This window comes from Typha angustifolia, chromosome 13, assembly GCF_048772165.1.
Source record: "Typha angustifolia cultivar Huaian chromosome 13, ASM4877216v1, whole genome shotgun sequence".
NCBI lineage: Eukaryota > Viridiplantae > Streptophyta > Magnoliopsida > Poales > Typhaceae > Typha > Typha angustifolia.
Genome location: NC_133251.1, coordinates 13,629,846 through 13,650,218, shown reverse-complemented (window position 1 = coordinate 13,650,218; position 20,373 = coordinate 13,629,846). Strand labels below are relative to the sequence as shown.

Here is a 20,373-nt window from a genome sequence, read left to right as displayed (position 1 = left end):
CACTAATCCAACCTAGGGTTGTTAAAATAACTAAGGTGACCCGATTAGAGTTTGATCTTCAAAATAGTCTTGAAAATATTTTCGAGCTAAACTTGATCATAAATTAATTATATTATACTTTTGTGATATTTTAAATATTACTTGAGTGGATAGTTTTATTTCTAATATTATAGAGTTTAATTATAAATACTAATCCTATCATAACTTTCTATTACATAAATATTTTAAGTTTAATTAGGCTTAAATTTAAACTTAAATTAATTACCACTAAAAATTACTTATTGATTAGCTCACATTTAAGTTCGAGCTCGAATTGAAATAATTTCAAGCTTATCTATCTATCTATCTATCAAGGTCGGCTCAATTACAGTCCCTTATTCCAAGCTTAATAATTAGGTCAGGCTCGAAATTAATTTCAAGCTTAAGCTTGAACATGAGTCGCTTCGATTACACCCCAACTAGTCGAACCCGAGATAAACGCGCCTCCTCCTTTCTTATCCCTCTCTCCCGCCAATCTCTTCCCCTAAACCCTAAACCCATCGGTCCTCCCACGCCGCCGGGAAGGAAGATCGAGGCGTGGAATCGATCTCGCCGCCATGGTCCCCGATGCGTCATCATCCATGGATCTGAAGCTGCGAGAGCTCTTGAGAGAGGTGCGCCTCGATGATCCCACCCTCGAGGCCATCGATCGAGCCGTATCCTCCATCACCGACGCGATCGAATCGATCCCCGACCAAGATGTCACCGCCGAAGCCGCTCCCGGGTTCGTCAGAGATCTCCGTGTTCCTTCGGATAAGGTTGCATTCGTGTTCAAGACCCCGGAAGTCGTCCGAGTGACCGGGAGCCACTCGTTCGGGTGCGCGACAAAGCCCGATATTAACGTCGACCTTCTTGTCCGAATGCCCAAGGTTGGAAATAGGGTAAAAACGACAGTTTATGTTATACTGTCGGACTTTTCTGATGATTTGATCTATGTAGGAGTGTTTTCATGAGAAAGATTACTTGAACCATCGGTACCATGCGAAAAGATGTCTCTATTTATGTGTCATCGAAAGGAGTCTGAAATCATTACCATCCGTTCGAAAGATCAATTGGGCAAGCTTCCAGAACGAGGCTCGGAAACCTGTTTTACTCGTATTCCCAGGTTCAATTTATTATGCAATCTTCAAATATTTTCGAGATTTTAGTGGATAAAAATTCGGACGGAATGTTGCCTTTGCTTTGATGCTATCAAAAGTTAGCAAGTTTATGAATTGAGTAGATGGAGATGTGATGTTATCCGAATTCATCTTGCAGTCACAAAGCTCGCAGAACTTTCTGAGTTTCATATTCGAGTGATCCCTGATTCCACCTCTGTCTTCGATGTTGGAAAATTATCTTTAACAAGAAATAATGTCCGTGCTTTTAATCAAGGTAATGCCTGCATTTTACATTCCATTTGTCTGACAATTTGTGAAAATTATGGTGCTTGTTGATGAAATATTTCCATTTTCAGAAATTTATTGTTTAGTTAAGAATAAGAAAAGAAATATGACATTATACTTTTGTTTAACTCACATGATATATTTGACAGGTGGAGTAACTATGGCTACTCCAAAGTACAATAGCAGTATATTGGAAGATATGTTCTTGGTGGAAAATGCAGAATTTGTGAAGAAGGCTTTTCAGGACTGGAAAAGTTTGGAAGAGGCCTTTGTTTTACTCAAAGTTAGTACTGCAGTTTCTTATTATTTTCCATTTGGAGTCTTAAGGTGCATTATGAACTCTTAGTTAACCAACTGCCTTGGAAGTTCAACAACTACATGCTATGAATCTAATTTGTAGCTATGTCTTATTGGCTTGAAATTTCATTGATAATGCAGTAAATTCTTTTTTGTTTTTCTTGAAAAGTCTACTGATCTTTTAATTTATAATGCAGGTATGGGCACGCCAAAGAAGTTCCATCTTTACACATGATTGCCTCAATGGATACTTGATTTCTGTCATTATGTCATTTCTTACAGTAGAATCTGGAGGGAACATTATTAACAAGTCCATGACAGTGATGCAGATTTTCCGTGTCACAATGAAGTTTATAGGTACAAGCATCATTTTATCACATCTAAATTTCACTTGTATAGGTAAAATAATTTGTTGGCCAATTCAATATGCCTCTCGCAAGTAGGGTCAAGATAAATGTGCAGAGACACACACACACTTTAGTAATTAAGGAATAGCTCTTTGTATTTTCAACTTTCTATGAAGTAAAACCTAATTGACTGTATATATAATATGACTAGAAGCAAACATGTATTATTGTCTTTGAAATCAAGATTGAAAATGTCAAACATCAGACGTCATTGCAAATGATTATTCTTATCAGTTCCATGTTGCAACGAACATATTCTCCATCAATTCGTAGGTTTTGTTTTTGTAGCATAGTAATTTGTGCTTCAATATTATGACTGCATCTTTTCATGTTCTAAATCCTCCTACCGTTTTTCAGTTACATCGAGATATATAACTTCTTTTTTTATAAAAGTCTTCACACATGCTTGCCTTCCAAAATCATTTATTGTTTTTCTTGTAGCAACTTCAAATATATGGGAGAAGGGCCTAGTTCTTCAGCCAACTGAGCGACGTAGCTTTTCCAAGGAGGTCTGTTGCTTGTCTCTTATTCTTGAAGTTAAATTGTCTCCATCTAGTATGTTCTCATTCAAGATTTAAATATAAGGTTTTGGACTTTTATAGTATCAAGTTTTGGCACCATAAGGCCTGATCCACTGGTTGTCTGTTTTTAACGACTTTACCATTTTGATTTTCTTAAGTGATCTTCAGTAAAATACATTTTTTTTCTCATATTTTCGTTACTATTTGGTGATTATATGTAAAAGCGAACAAAATTTGATCCACATTTTTCTTTTCAACTTCTTTCTGATTTATTGTGGTGCAAAAATTCCAGGATATGGGTCAATACATGCAATCATTTGCTGTAGTCATGATTGATGCATCTGGCCATTTAAATTTGGCGTTCAGGATGACAAGGGCAGCTCTTCTAGAGGTAGAAATGTGTTACTGCGTTGAGATGAATTCCTTATCCAAATTCCATCTTGTTGTGTGTTATCTGATTTTTTTTTTTTTTTTTGAAGTCATGTTTCTTTTATTTTATACTTTTGAGTACCTTCCTCAAGTATTTCACATCTGACGAATAATGGTTTTTCAGCTTCAAGATGAAGCAGCTTGTTCACTTAAAAGCATTGATAAATGTAGAGATGGTGGATTTGAAGAGGTTTTCATGACCAAGGTTGACTTTGCTTCTAAATTTGATTCTTGTTTGAGGTAATTCAGATTGTTATCCCAAGAAGTTAATGCACTTGATAAACTGATATTATCATAATATGGTGCCTATACATGCATATATAATTATATATGTGATCAAGCATGTTCTGTTTACTGCAGGGTGAACCTGAAAGCTAATACTAGGGTTTATGCGTCAGACTTTTGCTTGGATGAAGAATGCTGGAGAGTATGTGAAAAGGACATGCATTCTCTTCTGCAACAAGGACTGACTGATAGAGCAAAGTTGATAAGAGTGACTTGGAGAATCACACCTTCTGAGTGGAGTGTATATGATGTATGCTATGTTATCTTTTCACTTTTCAGAGAATGTAAAACCATAATCTAAATGATGAATGTGCACTGTAGGGTTTCTCAAAGTTTGGTGATGAGCAAATACTTGTTGGTATACTGTTCAGCTCTGAAGAGAAGATCTTTCGAGTGGTCGATGTTGGTCCAAACCCTGAGAAAAAGGACGAGGTGCTTACTATTACTTCTGCTAGTCCTTGAAGGCAATTGTTAGAAATAAGTAGCACAGCAATTTTTGCTTATTTGTTTTGTTTATATTGTTCACACTTATTTCAGGCCATCAAATTCAGAAAATTTTGGGGAGAAAAAGCAGAACTTAGGAGATTTAAGGACGGGACTATTGCCGAAAGCACAGGCAATTTTTTTTTATTTTTGCACTCTCTTCTTTTAGTTTCAGTTTTCATTCTTCTGGAGATATGGTAACTGTTAAATTTTACTTGTGACGATTACAGAGGAGTATCTTAATCGTCTGTTTTTCCTGCTACAGTATGGGAGTGTGAGCCATGGCAGAGACATCTGATTATCAAAAGAATTACAGAATATCTGCTTTCGAAACATTTTCTACTACAGAAGGAAGACATAACTCATATTGTTGATCAACTTGACTTTTCCCTACATCTTGGCAGTAAAGGTGTCTAGTGCTACTTTATTCATGTATTCAAAAATTTTAATTGTGCAGTGTCCATTTCTTATATTCTGCTTATACCTTTTTATTTTTTTATTATCTCTTATGTAAAGCTTTTCTTATTTTAATTTGCAGATCCTGTGTTATTTTCTGGACTTATTCTTGGTGCTTTTGAGGTCTTATCTAAACGTTTGCGACTTCTAGAGGAAATTCCATTGAGGATATCCAGTGTTCAACCCTTAGATCCAGGTCTGTCTGTATTTTCAGAAAGTGATATAAATGCAATCGTTGTATATTTCATCTTTATTTTGACTATGCATCTTTGTTTACCATAATGCATATTTTTTACCAGAATATAATCTTGCCTGGTATTTCTAATATTTACTGTTGGGAGAATATTCCTTAGGTCCATAATCGGTGAAATGCTATGCTTGCAGTTCAATTTTTCGTTCATGCCATTTTTTATCTCCTTGCCGTCCTGCATGAAATTGATGACGTGTTTATTTGTTGACTACGTGCATTCATCAAAAGGAAAATTGATTGATGGTGACATAACCAATTTGATGGTAGAAAATGAGGCAGAGAGAAGTTGACTAGTCAATATTTTGAATTTTCTTTATTTTATTAATGACGAGCACTATTACCACCTCAGCTCTTGCTAAATAGAACATTTTTTATCATTATTCACATTCATTTGTTCATGATTCATCAATCACTATATCTGATCAGGATCAACTCTTTAGCCCTTTTTCTTCTATACATGGTGATGACGAAACAAAATAGTTTATTTGAAGCCGTTACAGTCAGGTTGCAACTTTACTTTGTCTGTTTTCTAGTATATCCAAAACAATCAGTTAGGCAGGTTTGCTTCTATATGAAATGATCATCTCTTAATTTGACTTAATTCTTTGAATCATTAATTCAACTGTGTTCTTCATAGTTTGTACTGCCTGACTTCTTTGAAGTAGTTTTTTAGTTTTCAGAATATACTTGGTCATTATCATATGCAATTTAAAATAAATATTTAATGTACTTGTGTGGAGTGATTTGATATTTGATATTGCATGCATAACTTTGAAAGATAATACGAATGAACTATATATATCCATGCCTACAATTTGCTAAAACCTTGTTAATTATTTTTTAAAATTTTTACGATTTTCAAGTACTTAATGGTTATTGTTGCTGTTGTCTAGTGCATAATTTTCTCCACACAAGTAAACATCTCCACGTGATGACTTTTTCCATCTTGGGATAGTAAGTTTAAGATAGTAGGTTTAACATGCTTAATTCAATTATTGACACGGGCACCATTCCTTGGCCTTTAGAGCTGAGTTAACTGAATGTAGTAGCTCATGAGGGACTTCTAGCTTTCACTTTTTACCAGAAAACTTACATACATAATTGACATTTTCGCAATCTTTCAATGAATAGCAATCTTTTTGGACATTGATTTTCTTTACTGGATTAAGTAAAGATTAACAGTTCACATGTTGTCTTTCTGTCTTGTCAATTAAATTGTTACATTGGTCCTTTTCTCAAGTAATTAATTGCTAGAGGCTGATGAGATAGAAGTTGGTCAAAATAGGTAGGTCCACACTAGATCATGCCCAAGGGGTTGAACTTGGGCCCGGCCGAGCTAAAGCCACTAAGTTCTTCACAAGGCATGGTCGAATAAGGTCCAAACTCCAAACAAAATCATGTGGCTTTGTTTGGCTCAGTCATTTTCTGGGACAAGTCTTCATACGTACATACATGGACATGTATATGCTTCTCTACCCTCGGTCCAACTGATCAAGGGAAGCACCAGTATATGCATGAATGCTGATAGACAATCTGGGCAAGACACTAAGTAGTGTACAAAAACATACTCGTGCTTGGTGTTATGGCACCATATGAGTTTGCACTACTTTAATGAGCTATTTATGTCTTTATTTGATCTGTCAAGTGTTGTGGTGATGGAATTGAAACGAGATCAAAATAGTGGGAAGAGAGAATTGCACAAACTTTGTTTTAGATGCGGAGAAGGATTTCCTTAATGATAACATGTATAAAAGCGTGTCATCCATTTGACATATTGATTGTTGCAATTTGATCAAAGGACTTTCTGTATGCAAGTTTTAATTCTTACTTTGATGATTGAACTTCATGATCTTATTTCATCATGCATTTGACATATTGATCGCGCTCCCAGTTTTCAGGCACGCGTCTGTCTTTCCTCCTGAACCTCACATATTAGCTTATGAAAAGAATTCTGACCGCAACCTACCAGATTTTGCTGCGAGCTGCATCCAACCACTAGAAGTTATGATTCAGGTATTGTGGCTTCTATCTATTTCATGGAATTCTGCCAATTCCAGGTTATCTGCTAGCTGTTATGCTAAGCTTTGATTAATGCTCAAGACCAACATGTTCCTTGTTTTTTCAAGTATGGATATTTTCCTAGAAATGTTAATAACATATAAAGGTTATGCAAAATGCTAGGTTTATTGTTGAAAGTGTTGTATTTACTATTTTTCATTTACTTTTCTTAATTTTTACATTCTGCATCTGTTGATTATTTGTTAGAACTAAAGTTTCATATATATTTATGGCTCAAACTGATCCAATATCTTGCTTAACTTTGAAAATTTTGCTCCTTATGCATTTCAATTTTTCACTGGTATGTGAAGCTTCTTTTATGATCACATACAGTTAGAGGGATCTGGTAATTGGCCCTTGGATCACATAGCCGTTGAGAAGACAAAGTCTGCCTTTCTTCTGAAAATTGGAGAAAGGTAAGTTAGTAAAATATTTTCCGGGAAAGTTGGCTATTTTATGAGCTGCTAGCTGCAAGTTGTATCTCTCATCTTGACTAAAATTGATTTATATCATTTCAGTCTCCAAGAACGTTGGGGTATGTTTTGTACCGCTAGTGAGGATGAGGTGGTTGTCTTTTCTTCTGGATATTCATTTTCTCTCAAAATTCTGCATGACAGAGGCTTGGATATGTTGAAAACCCAAGGTTTGCTTTTTGTGTGCAGTCTTATTCCTAAAATTCCTTTGTTACATACTATTAATAAGTTCTCTCATTTTTTTAGCTGGTAATGTTAAGGTGAAAGCTACTCCATCTGTAGACAAGGAGTTGTTCCTTCGGAGCCAGCATTCTAGTATGATAAATGGTTTGCATGGCCGTTATCCCATGTATGGGCCAGTTGTCAGGTGAGAATCTTTTCTACATGGCAGTTATCTCATGCATGTCTTTTATCTTATTAAATATTTGCATGCACTCTATTCTCATTTTCTTTTGTTCTTCTTTATCCTCCCCTATTGTTGTGAAGGCTTGCAAAACGATGGGTTTCCGCACATCTATTTTCTTCCTTTCTTGTGGAGGAGGCAATTGAATTGGTAGTTGCATACTTGTTTTTGAAGCCATTTCCATATCATCCTCCTTGTTCACGAATTAATGGATTTCTGAGGTATGCTCCTGTACTGTTCTCTTTTCAATTTTTCCTCTCTCTGTTTTTGCTGTTTCACATTTGATGTATGCTAGTGAACTTGCCAGGCCATTTGTTACTTCCATACGAGAAATGTTTAGGTTAATTTCGATTGTTTAGGTTGCAAGTCCTATTGAGGTAATCCTGCATGTTAGATACCTGAACAATGACTCTGATACTTCCTAGTTGATGGAAACAAAGTACTGATGACTTTGTTAAATCACATACTTATTCATCATTTACTAATTAACATCCAGGCTATATGTCTCTAATCTTTGGACCCATTATACTTCATGCACATGACATCATTTCTCCTTATATATTTATCAATGGCTTCAACATAAAAGTGGCTTCTGTGAGAAGAATGATGCAACTGCATTCAGATAAAGAGTATCTCTATTAAATAACCTTTACTGATGTAAATTGCAATCTTATCATTTTATGATTTCCCTAAAACTATCTAATCTGCAAATCTACTAGCCATATTGTCGAGCAGCCAGCTAAATGAGTGAACCCCAGTGACCCTCCGGTTTGGAGGAAAACAGAGAAGGTTTGAGATTTGTTTGGGAAAACAAGTTCCTACTTCTAAATTTTCCAAAAGAATAGACTGATCATCAAAACAATTCTAGTTGCAAAATGTAGAGCAATTTGACAAATGAGTTAGAGGGGCTTCTGATATTTGCAACATGTGATCATGTGAGAGGTGTAGGAAGATACAGATTAGTTGATTCATGGACAGTGGGAGATATCTGGACAGGGCTGGGCATGAACTTTCCCTGTGGGGTCTATGTTTGGATTTGGACCTGTCCCAGGTATGACCATCTTTTGATGTTCTTGCCACACTTTGGCACAAGTTGACTGATCTGTGTTAACCATTCTCATAGTTGTAATTATGTGATAACTCTGGGCTATATGTCTCTTGTGAGTACTTCCTTTTCTTACACTAGTTTACAAGTCCTGTTGCATAGTCACTTATAATTAGCATTCTGTTCAAGTTTTGACTTTTGAATTTTGGGACTGCAACCTTTTCTTTTCTGTCAGCTGGTCACTTTATGAGTTCATTTTGTCTCGATATCTGAGCAATCACATTATCTTTTTCTTTGTATCCTTATCCTTTGATGACTTAATGTTCAGTAGATTAATTATTTCCAACTTGAATGACAGATTTTTGCGGTTACTGTCAAATTATGACTGGACCTTCTCTCCCTTGATTGTTGATATAAATGATGATTTTAGCTCAAAGGATGAGAAGGAGATAAATGTGAGTGCCCTATGCTTCACTTGAATTACTTATTACTTGTTAATTGTTATACAGAAGGCAATTTGGTATAATGTTCTGGCTTAAAAAGTCACATGTCAACACTTGAGTAGTAATATTTTGTTCCAACACAGGAAAACTTCATACTAAGCAGAAAATCTTATAAAGAAAATTCCCATGATGTAGAGCGAGCTATGTTTCTTGCTACATCATATGATAAAGGATCAGAAGCTTGGACGAAATACTCACCGAGCAAAGTGGTAACTATCTCCTCAAATAAAACCTGATCTTTCATACTTTCTTCCTTTTGCCAACACTTTGAAAGATGAAGCAAATGTAGCTGCAAAATTGCTAATTGCGTATGTTTTTTCTTCCATCCTTCTCTAAATATCATGCTGAAACTTCAGATGTCATATACTAGATATCTGTTTCTTAAACAACTTTTGGCTGTCATATTTTGCAGACCAAGATTCTCATTATGTTAAAAGATTTCATTAAGTAGAAAAACAAGATTCTATTTTGTTGGAAAAGTATACAGGTGATCTTTTTTTACCAGACCTAAAAATATTTCATCAGGTATATTTTGTTGGAAAGTTATACTTTTTTTTTCTTTTCTTTTTTCATTAATGTGCAAAACTGAAGTGTATGCTACTGGTCTGCAAGTCTGTTAACAACTATTCACCTGCTCGATATGTACATCATATTTTGTGTTTCTGCATTATGACCTTGTGTATGCACATGCAGTATCATGCACCACTCTTCCATTTTTATTTGTTTGGGCACTTGTTTATCTTCACCTATATCTTGAATTGGAGATGGCATATATTCATTTTGAATCTTGTTTGCCAGTTGCCAGTGGTATGAAAGTTGTTATTCATCAGCTGATCAAGGACACTCAGCCTGTACTATAATTTTTTTTTTCTCTTTGAAAGATTGATTTGTTTATCTTTTCATATTTGATCTCAGAGTTTAAGGTCATATCTTAACGTTTGAGTCAACATTGGTCAGTTCATTTGACCTGTATATGTGGGGGCTTATCTGTTTGAGCTGATATCTTAGGTACACTTGTTTGAATTCTGTCCTTGTGACTACAGACAAGTGGGTCAAGCTTCACCGTCAAGACATGTCCATCCTTACCCGCGAGCTGCTTAGGTTTTGTAGACCCTAGCCTGACTCATTTAACAATTGGTTGGGCTGAGTAGATGGGTCAAACCTCAAGATAACTAAATTGTGTTCTATGCAACTGGCACTATCTAGAACCTTGGAAGTTGATCCACAATGGGCTGGCTTGTTAGTTGGTCAAAATTTCCCCTAGGGTAGGGCTTATTTACACCTACTGGCCTGCTCAAAGTGTGTTAGAACTGCTTGCTTTAAGCAGGTATAGGTCAAGTTTCCTTCCCCTTTTATTTACTTAAAGCTGGAGATTTGAAAGACCTCCATCTTTCTCCAAGAAAAAAAAAACAATTTTATCCATCATGGTGGAAGTTCCTATTTTCACTGTCCTGTAAATTTTCTAAATTCTTGTACTGCATTTATTTAAATAATTTATTCCGTCATACTTTATCTTTTCTATCTAAACAAGTATCTGCTGGTTCATACATTGTTTGATCCATTTGTAGTCCTTCAGAAAATTTTACTTCAATTTCCTTCTTTTCTTTAATATGAAGGTGCTTAAGCGGATGGCTTCTTATGCTCGAAGTAGTGCAGGCATTCTAACTAATCTAATCCTCCAAAATCGAAGTGGTTCACACACATGGGAGGTAAAACCTGCTTCCCATCATTCAATTGCTTCTGCGAGGGCTTTGCAAAATTATCTAATTTCTCCCATTTTTGGCTGCAGTCCCTATTCAGAACTCCTTTGAACAATTATGATGCTATAGTTCATCTCCACCGAGAGAAACTATCTCATCCTCATCACCTCCTTTTCCCAGCTGAAAATAATTGTGGTTAGTTTTTTAACCCCTTTATTATTGGTTGGAGAATTTGTTCACTCTCTAGAGCAGACAGAATTTTAACAATGTTACAGGTAAGCTGGTAGTTTGCGGCAAACCAAGCAAGGACTTCCAACCCTTCATGCCACTTTGGGGTTCTGTGAAGAGCCTGGAAGATGCAAGAGATAAGCTTATGGTAGGCTTTGACCCGACAAGATGTTTCTTGGGAGACCTAAAGGTATATGACTCTATACTCTTAATATTTTAAAATTAGTGCTTTAATATGGAAGAGAATGCATGTACTGATTCATAGATCTACAGAGAGAGTTCCCAGACATTTTTAACGTGTGGTATGATTCTCTTGGAGGAGATGCAATTGGTCTAACATGGGAGAAGAAGGCTGTGAAGGTATGTACATTTTTTATGGAGAAATCACATCAACAGTTTATTGAACTACTTAGGCAGTTGCAATTATGAAGTAGTTGAGTTATTTACTTATTCGCGATCAAGTTCTTTTTCCCTCTTCTATTTGATAGCGACTTTGTTATGAAATCTTTCTTCCCCATTTTACTACCATATCATCATCACCCAGTAATGAACTGTTCACTGTGAGACAGGCCAAACCTTAATAGAATGTTTTTCTTTATGCAGAAACGGAGTCGAGATGAAGCTGACGAAATTAGAATAGAGCCATTAGACATTCTTAAAGAAGTTGGAGAAGTGGGCAAGGGGCTTGTGAAGAGTGTCTTTCTCCTCAAGGCTCCAAAGCTAGACAAGTAGGCCTTAAGGTGATTATACATGTTCATCATGTATCTGCATCTGTTGGCTCTTTGGCAAGAGAGACAACTGATATGCGTAACATGCCTTGATGCCAGTCGAGGCTTTGCAAAGATGCCAATTTCTCCAAGCTTTTGGATGCCTAAGTTTTTCTTCTGCTATTGAAATGGAGTTGCACACTTCAATTTGGGGAAATGACAGTACGATGCAGTCCACAGGGTACAGTTGGTATTTGCAGGAGCAAAGGGCTTCGACATGGAGTCTGTGTTGAAAAGATGTGATATAGGAAGTATAACATGTATAATTATGAATTATCACCAATTCTTGGCCTGAACTGATGGCGTTGTTATTGGATTTTGTTCGACTGTGGACAAATATGGAGCAATGGTGATTATGGATACTTCAGTGTAGTCTCTGTTTTGCGTCCATTGGAACTCACAAGAGTTGATTGTATGAAGATCCCACGGACGCATGGTCAAAGTTACTTGTCAATAAGCAGATAGCTTATTGGCCAGTAAAATTTTCTGAAATAATTTGAATGAAGCAGTTACATAAATGTCAGAAAGCATCAGATAAGAGCAATTGATATTTTACTCAAAAAACTGGAGGCCAGTAGCTCAAAAGGGCAAACTAATGCTAGTAGTAGCCATCCAATCTGCATCTCTTGTTACCAGTCGTAATTATTATGGTCATAGGAAATTCCATATTCTTTCAGTATGTGATGGTGATAGTTTCCTGGAGTTGGAAGACATCTCTCCTTTTCTTCTCTTGTCCACTATACGACCATTTGTTGGAGAGGATGTGACATTATGTACAATACTAAGATAAAAGTAGAGGTTTTATCTTATAATAACCTCTTATTATCTCGGATCCAAACAAACAAACTATACTTGAAACATCTCTTCCCTCCCCCACCCAAAAGGAATCTTTCAGAATCCGAAGTGATGCCTTCCTCTTATCCTCCGTTCTTTCCCTCCAAGAAAATATTATACTACTCGTATTAGCTTTTTCTTTAAGCAACAACGCTTTCCCCTTTCAATACTCCTCTCTCGTCTCCCACCCAATCCCACGCGGTGACCCGAACTACTCCTCCTCTCCAAGGTAGCAGCTAAGGCGCGAAAGTCTTCTCCACCGGTAACTTCACCTCCAGCTAAACTAACTTTCCTCTTCAAATCCGTGTGCTCACGCTGTTTCTTGCAAGGATTCATTTCTTGGTCACCAGGTTGACCCCAATGGTGTTCTTGCTAGGAATTAGAGTCAAGCAATGGAAGCGCCGAAGGCCAAGCCGGAGCAGGAGCTGTCGCCGTGTTACAAGAAGAAGGCCGAAGACGCAGGCTTTTTGGCCAACGCCAAGGACCACTTCGAGCAGTTCAAGAGCACGCCTGTGGACCGGCATTGGATTTGCCTCAAGAACACGATGCGTAAGGCCGGGGACTACGTCCGGGTTAAGAAGCAGAGCACCTCGGTACGGTCTTAAACCGCGTATTGGGTGTTCGATTATTTGGGTGCGAGAAAGCTGATGTTTTTATGATTTTGGTTTGTGTAATTCAGCTGTTTGAATCCTCAAAGGTCGGGGGTGAGAGCGGCACTGGTGTGAAAGAAGCGGCTAGTTCGGCGGCTGTACAATCTCAATAAGATTTGATTAAGATGGTATAGTTTTGGCCGTTCACATTATAAATGTTTGGATGTCAAAAGTTGCGTTTTTCCTTATTTCCTTTCATTGGAGCATATGCAATTAAATATATTGCGAACAATTTGCAAGATACAAAGCTTTACTTGCTTAATGACAATAGTGCAAATCTCAGAGCTACAGTTATTATTGATTTATTTGATCGTCACTCTTTTAAACGAGTTATTGCGTAATGCTTATCCCTTATAGAGCTTAATTATTTCATTTGTTCTGATGATCAACTAGACTAAATGGAGATATATCATACAGAACCTAATTTCTTACTTTTCTCTTGCCAGAAGTCATGCATCTAAACTATTGTAAGTTTTATTAAGTCGTGAAGTTTCTAAGTAGTCCAAATTGATTTTTTTTCTAAGCGCCGGCTTTCCCCAAATATACAATGAAATGTGTCTTAACTACTTAGTTTACCATTAACTGAAATATACTGTTCTTTGGTGAAGCAGAGTATCTTTTAGTATTCCATCAAGTGATTGATTCATTGCATTTTGTACCTTTTCCTTAAGTATGCTGTATCCATTTAAGGTTTCCCATGATAGGAAACTCACTAAAGATTTGCTATCCTTTTGCATGGGATGTTTCAGTTATGTGCTTTACCATTGATCAAGCAGTCTCTATCTACCTGTTTTAGGATTTGGTCTATGCGATCTATCTGTGACGATGATATTCTTAAATATGTGCATAAATACGAGTCAAGATCTGTATCTTCAAGTTAAAGACCTAACTATTAGGTGAATTTGAGCCAGTTTTCTCAAATTTTTAACATTCATTGAACTTTTAATATGTATTGAATTAAACCACAACTCAACCCAGTTGGCCTACTGTCTGATTGCATCCGGTGACACAAACCTCAATGAGGTTAGTTCAGCTCTGATAGCCGTGAAAATAGCCCACACTTTGTTCTATTAAGAAAATCCATACCTTCATGATATTATTGCCTATTGTTGTCTTCTATGCCTCGTAATACAGAAGCTAATTGTTGCCGCGTATACTGGTAATTAGCAATTTAACACTTTTTCCCATAGTCAGTTGTGCTCAGGTGATTGTGTCATCAGGTGAAATTCCTGTCAAGCGCACACCCTCCTGTCAATCTATAAACTGATTGATATTAGAGACACAAGATCATAGCATAAGCAGTGTATCCAATTGAGGAAGGTAAATTGGGAATTTAGAATGTTTTTATGTTAAGAATAACAATAGGATAACATTTGATGGAAGGGAGGTTCTTAAGCAGCAATCTTGAATTGAAACATCTTAGTTTATTTTTTCCTTTGACCTAATTCCGCTATTACTCATTAACACACTAGTTGAACTCTAGGATTATATTTCAGATGCTTTGTTTGATTACTCTATGAATAGTGGCTCATTTGGTCTAGAATAAAGTGGACTCAAATTATAATTAGGTCGGTGTCATCTTTGGCATACTTGACTACTCAGAGGACCTTTACTCTAACCGATCATTTCAAACATATTTCAGCTTATCTGTGGTTGATGAAGTTGGAAGAATGTGAGATTCAACTCTCAAGTAGATACAAGAATATTCTTGTGTGTACCAATCGGACTTAATTACCTGATTATAAATTAATTCAAAATTTCAAATTATTATCTTTGAATAAAAACTAGTCATTATCTGTTCTAGAATTCAAGTCTTCCTTGTTAATTGTTCTACGCTATAGTCGTTACTGTTTGTGTGTTCTTCAATTAATTTGCAAATTGAGGAGGTCAAGGATTGGTTCTCAAGGTGATAGAGTATGATTATTATGTAGATGCCCAACTTGTTAACTTAGTAATTGCATTTGGTTGCAACTCTGTTTATAGATTAAAGATTGGTACAAAAGAAAACAGATTCCCTGAATTTGTTAATACTATTTGAGGTACTTGTATTTTCCTCAGCTGTCGTGTTCATTTCAATATTCTCTAATTGCAGTGGACAGGATACAACTGTAGCTATATGTAAATTTGCAGGCAGGAGGTGATACTTGAGATATTGAGTTTTCTCTAAAAGTAGCTATAGCTGTTCAACTTGATTGCTATTTTGAGGAAGATCACATACTGTAAACTACATTGTCAGTCCATCAAGGCGATACATGGAACTGGTATCAAGTCTAACAGTGATGAGAATAATAAGTTCAGAATTGTACAGTTCTATAAACTGCTCATGATAGAGCTGTATAATCTACCATACTTTACTATTCTAAACTCCATCTTGCTCTTATTATTTTGTCCCTAGTTTTTGTCATGCCTCACGTTTCTGTCTATTAAAGCATGAATAATTTGATTTTGAGTCCTTTTTAATTGTCAACCTGATTATAAACGGGTTTAAATTTAAATGCACCTACCGATCTTGGAGCCCAAACCGAAGCTTGCCAACCATCGTCTCCTAGCTGAACGCAGTCGATTGATTTACTTGTTTGGAAATAACCAAATTGTAGTTCGTTTTGTGTTTCATAACAAACAGAATTTGAGTTTGATCAGATCATATCATAATTTGGTTCATATAAGCTCTGGGTCAGGACTATTGCAACCCATGAGAGAAGATAATGTAGTTCTGCATTTTGGATCTTCAAGAGATTATATTAGATACTATTGTTTTACTCTCCTACATCTGCAAAAATACTCATGTTGATCCAACCATATGAATTGAATTCTTAATTTGGTGCAACTTTGACTCCCAGCTATGTAGGAGTTTCAACTTTCACACAAAATTTTTGGCTTGTTGAAACTCACAACTTTTGCAGAACAGAAGCCCATGATTGCACACTACAAAACTAAGCAAACAATCACTAAAGTATATCCCTTCCATTGGCTACTTTTAGCTTCACAGGATTAGGTACTGGTGCAACGAAATCTTATCCTATCCTATGTATGAATTCAAGAGCTCGAGAAAATTCAATTTAAAGCTTTTAATACACATCGGTGCCGCATATGAATTGTCTAATTCATTTCATGTACAGCATGAACTATGTGAACAACTGTCGGTCATTGTAGCTCTCTATACGTGTTTATATGAAAACATGCTATTTTGCTAAGCATACCCACATAACTGAGGTTGAAATAAATTGACCTTGAGTAGGCATCTTCATGAACTATTGCCATACTCATTGAAAATAAAAACTCTAAACTATCCTATTTCCTCTCCATGTTATGTATCAAGCTATCTTATTATAATACCTGGATATTAATAAACTAACTTGCCTGGGAGCTTTACCTAAAAAGAAGGGGAAAGAAAAATGTCGATACTGGGATGTAGCAATCTTCCTGCAGCTGGGGGGTGTAGGGTGGGGTGGGATCCTCTGCCAACAAGATGGACATTTGTACCACCTTCCTCTTCTTCTGCAAGGCTGGGATCCAGTTGGATTGGTGGACTGATTTCATGGTAAGCTTAGCATTTAACTACTCTGGTACGTACTCCTGCCAACTCTAATGAGAGAGACTGTTCATCCATGTGGGGGCAGTTGAATCCCCACCCCCCACCCCCCCCCTCCAACCCACTTGACTTGAGACAGGTAAGCAACAAATTTGAAGTACCAAACCTTGGTGTAATCTCCAATCACTTGGAATTGGTTTTATATGAAGCTGCAAAATGTTGTTGGACTTGGAGAGGAAGATGACACTGGTTGAGAATATTCTTAGAGCAGACAGATCTATCAGTAAACTACTGTTTTGTCTACTCCTACTCTTACAAGTGGGCTAAGGGAGGAGACTAATGTGTAAATAAGAATTCAAGCTCCTCTAATCCCATTTTTATATTTGTATTAAGTTTTTTTTTTTTTTTTTTTTTTATCAGAGTACCAATCCTCTTGATATGAACAAGAAATGCTAAATTAATTCCTTCATATGGTAATGATAATTTTGTTTACTTCATTATATGGATATTTATCTGATCCCTACACTCAAAACACAATAATTTTTGTTTTCTTAACATGCAATTAGAGTATAAGTGAGTTAAATTAACTAGAGATATTAAATGACCATAATAAAAGAGGAATCAAACGTTAAGATCATAGGTGTTTCAGCTTTAAATATTCTTTATTCCGCCGGCTTTTCTTAGGTGAAAGTTAACATAGAAAAAGAGTGGCAAAATATATGGTATTGTTGACAATTTTCTCTTGTCTTTTATAAGCCACACCTAAGCATGACTTCACATGCATGTAAGCTGTGGTCTTGTCTGGCATGACTACAAGTCAAAGATAACATATGTCAAACGTTAAGATCACTGTTCCATGATTTATGAATCCAACCTAGAAATCTCCACTAAGAGACCCTCTATGTCTTGTATAAGGACTTGTGACCTAATTAGTTTTTCACATATGGCAAATATCCTTCCATTAAAGGACCATTTTAGTACAAAAGAAACGTGAGCTTGTGGAATTTAAATCTACTTAAGAGTTAAGAGCAAGATTGCCACTGGAAGCACATAACTGAAGAGGGTCCAAACTGATGCTAAGTATCAGCCTGCAATTACATTGCAATGCTTGTGTTGGAATTGATAGCAGTCAAGAGTCCTCTCTCCACAAAATTTTAATTCCCAAATGCAGACAATATTAATGGATCTAAGTATTACAAAATATAAATAATTAAACACAAAAAAAGTGCAATCAATGTATCATTTAAAATCCATAGTGCCTGCAACTGGCTTTCATTTTCAATGTAAGGAATCAAAGCCTGGACCCATGAAACCATCCTCACTAACTCCCTCTGATTGAGCCAGCTCAGCCTTTTGGATATCATAACCCAACTCAAACTGAGATTTCTTTGTCCACTTGGATGGATGATCCTCTTATCATTTAAGTTCTGTTAAGAGAGCTAGGGTTGGTAATCAGTTGAGTATTTCCCAATTTTTGCTTGACCCAAATGTGACCTGAATCAACTATTAGGTCCATGATTTGGTCCAAAGATAGTTCTAATTGGGCTAAAAGAGGATTAAAAAAAAAGAGTTAATAGGGGATGGCATCTATTGATTAAAATAAAATATCAATATTAAAATATAAAATATAAAAATCATAATTATCTAACAACTGAAGTATAAGTTTTCGAGTTTGAATCCCGCCATGTCAATCTATTATTTACATCACAAATCTTCTTTTCTCAATAGAGTTAGCAATGCAAATAAGTGAGAAGGAGTTGGATAAGAGCAGCTTATCCTCCTAACTTAGATTAGTCACCATTAACTTAAATACAACTACCAGTTGGCCATGCAGTAATGTTATATATATATATATATACACACACAACACTCCCCTATGTCAGATGGCACATGCAGTGCACGTGCATGTCATGATCTAAGTACCACATCCAGGCTGCAATCCAGCCAAGGGGAATAGGGAAAAGGAAGCAAACAGGACAATAATGCTTGCCTTAATGCCTTGATATTAATTGGACCATCAACTACTGAAGAGAGACTCTGGAGAACACTGTGGAAGGTTCTACGCAATCCAGGTTGCAGGAAACAAAAAAAGTGAGAGTGTTAACACATGTTTCAACTGATCTAACAGCCAATTAGGGGCCTACAAGTACCCCATCTGGGGGAAATTTCATGCTGACTGGGGCTGCAGAGGATCTGTTGCCAGTCTTAAAGTGTGTATCAAAACTTATTGTCTCCCTTGTTCTAAAGCTGAGAATAAGAATTGAGTCATCTATAGGTTTGCTTTTCTTGTTATTACCACTGAAGTAGAAAGAAAGAGACACCATCTGGGCCCAGAAGTTTTCTGGGTCTCTTCTTATCTCCCTGGAGCTAGCTTCTTCTTATATGCATTGCTAATTAAAATAAAGTTAATCTTTACTTTAAAGTTGTTTCAAGAATCTAAACTTTTAACTGAGTTAGTACTGATCTAAAGTATAGCTAAATAATGTTGTCAACTATCTGCTATCTTGTGTCACGACAGCTATTCTCAGGGTTACTATCAGAAGCAAAACTTTATACTAAAGGACTAAATATCAAGGACTTTGCCTGATCAAGAGTACTTGTCATTGTTTCACTATCACAGTGGTAGAAAGCCAGTTCTATTTGCTTCAGTTATACGGCAAAAGATCCTCAAATCTTTGACCACACACACAAAATATATATATATATATATATATATATATATATTCTGACTGAAAAAATAAAAAATACTAAGCTTAATATGTTAGTGAGACAACTGAATTCATTTAAGATATTACTATGTCATTCATCAAGGAGACTCACTCCAATAATTAGCATTCATTTAGAGAGTGTATTCCGATTGGCATTTCAAGCAGTAGTGTTTAAATATAAGCAAGTTCCAAGGGCTACGTTTTAAACACCCACTTGTTGACACTAATAACCATAAACATAGATTTATTTTTTCTTATCACCACCACATATTTATTAAACATCTATTTCTAATTAAGATAGACAAAGCGTGGAACCTCACCCATGTAAACGTGACCTTATCTTTCAGAAAAAGCCAGCAAGTATTCCTTCTCTATCTCTATCGTTTTGGAATTAGTTACTAGATACATTTCATACCTCCAATTTCTACAATCATATACTTGACTTTTCCGCTGGACTAATGTCGATCACTTCATGAAAGGACAAAGTCTACATAGTTTTTGTGTTTTTATATAGAGAAGTATGCAGATTTTATAGACCAAACTGACAAAATGAATACTATTACTAAGTAGCACACAGTGTCATTTTTTATAAGCTTGACCATCTTATTCATTTCACGGATATATCCATGGAAAATCTTGCCTTATTCTACAAGTATTGCCAACCTTATTACATGCATGCATATTAAATGCATGACAGATTATATATATATATATTTGTTTCCAGCTTTTAGTTCCAAATCTCAGATCATGAACTCTCTCTCTCTCTCTCTCTCTCTCACACACACACACAGCTTATCCATGGATTCTTCCACTCATTAGCCACTAAATTAATGGGACTTTTTAACTACTTAAATTAAGCTTTTTGAAACCTTTATCTCTGTAGAACTGAAAAGGTCATGGCACTCAACTAAGTACCCATC

At 36.1% G+C, this 20,373-nt stretch overlaps 2 protein-coding genes across 8 annotated transcripts; both read left to right on the top strand.

The window, feature by feature from the left end:
• Positions 1-451: 451 nt before the first annotated feature.
• LOC140773218 (uncharacterized) lies at positions 452-12,243 on the top strand. 3 transcript variants are annotated; one of them, XM_073115682.1, is made up of 26 exons: positions 452-908; positions 979-1,144; positions 1,297-1,413; positions 1,574-1,707; positions 1,919-2,078; positions 2,570-2,637; positions 2,942-3,040; positions 3,203-3,318; positions 3,439-3,613; positions 3,685-3,795; positions 3,901-3,979; positions 4,112-4,255; positions 4,385-4,498; positions 6,444-6,565; positions 6,944-7,026; positions 7,129-7,253; positions 7,330-7,450; positions 7,570-7,707; positions 8,890-8,986; positions 9,118-9,243; positions 10,651-10,743; positions 10,824-10,929; positions 11,010-11,152; positions 11,236-11,322; positions 11,566-11,702; positions 11,790-12,243. In XM_073115682.1, exons 1-25 carry the CDS (start codon positions 597-599, stop codon positions 11,692-11,694), a joined length of 3,165 nt encoding a protein of 1,054 aa, XP_072971783.1. In that variant the 5' UTR covers positions 452-596; the 3' UTR covers positions 11,695-11,702; positions 11,790-12,243. The 3 variants fall into 3 exon arrangements, with proteins under 3 accessions (XP_072971783.1, XP_072971784.1, XP_072971782.1); XM_073115683.1 differs by having other exon boundaries at positions 11,022-11,152; positions 11,566-12,243; XM_073115681.1 differs by having other exon boundaries at positions 11,566-12,243.
• Positions 12,244-12,640: 397 nt separating this feature from the next.
• LOC140773219 (uncharacterized) lies at positions 12,641-15,593 on the top strand. 5 transcript variants are annotated; one of them, XM_073115686.1, is made up of 4 exons: positions 12,641-12,825; positions 12,914-13,156; positions 13,243-13,341; positions 15,306-15,593. In XM_073115686.1, exons 2-3 carry the CDS (start codon positions 12,956-12,958, stop codon positions 13,324-13,326), a joined length of 285 nt encoding a protein of 94 aa, XP_072971787.1. In that variant the 5' UTR covers positions 12,641-12,825; positions 12,914-12,955; the 3' UTR covers positions 13,327-13,341; positions 15,306-15,593. The 5 variants fall into 5 exon arrangements, with proteins under 5 accessions (XP_072971787.1, XP_072971788.1, XP_072971785.1 ...); XM_073115687.1 differs by having other exon boundaries at positions 12,669-12,825; positions 12,940-13,156; positions 15,344-15,593; XM_073115684.1 differs by having other exon boundaries at positions 12,671-12,825; positions 12,940-13,156.
• Positions 15,594-20,373: the final 4,780 nt, after the last annotated feature.

What these genes read in the sequence shown, in the direction of transcription:
- LOC140773218 (XM_073115682.1), top strand. Translation starts at nt 597, where the DNA reads ATGGTCCCCGATGCGTCATCATCCATGGATCTGAAGCTGCGAGAGCTC. An exon ending in CTTCTGAAAATTGGAGAAAG is followed by an intron (nt 7,027 to 7,128) that starts GTAAGTTAGTAA and finishes ATATCATTTCAG; the next exon opens with TCTCCAAGAACGTTGGGGTA. An exon ending in AGGATGAGAAGGAGATAAAT is followed by an intron (nt 8,987 to 9,117) that starts GTGAGTGCCCTA and finishes GTTCCAACACAG; the next exon opens with GAAAACTTCATACTAAGCAG.
- LOC140773219 (XM_073115686.1), top strand. Translation starts at nt 12,956, where the DNA reads ATGGAAGCGCCGAAGGCCAAGCCGGAGCAGGAGCTGTCGCCGTGTTAC. An exon ending in TTAAGAAGCAGAGCACCTCG is followed by an intron (nt 13,157 to 13,242) that starts GTACGGTCTTAA and finishes TGTGTAATTCAG; the next exon opens with CTGTTTGAATCCTCAAAGGT.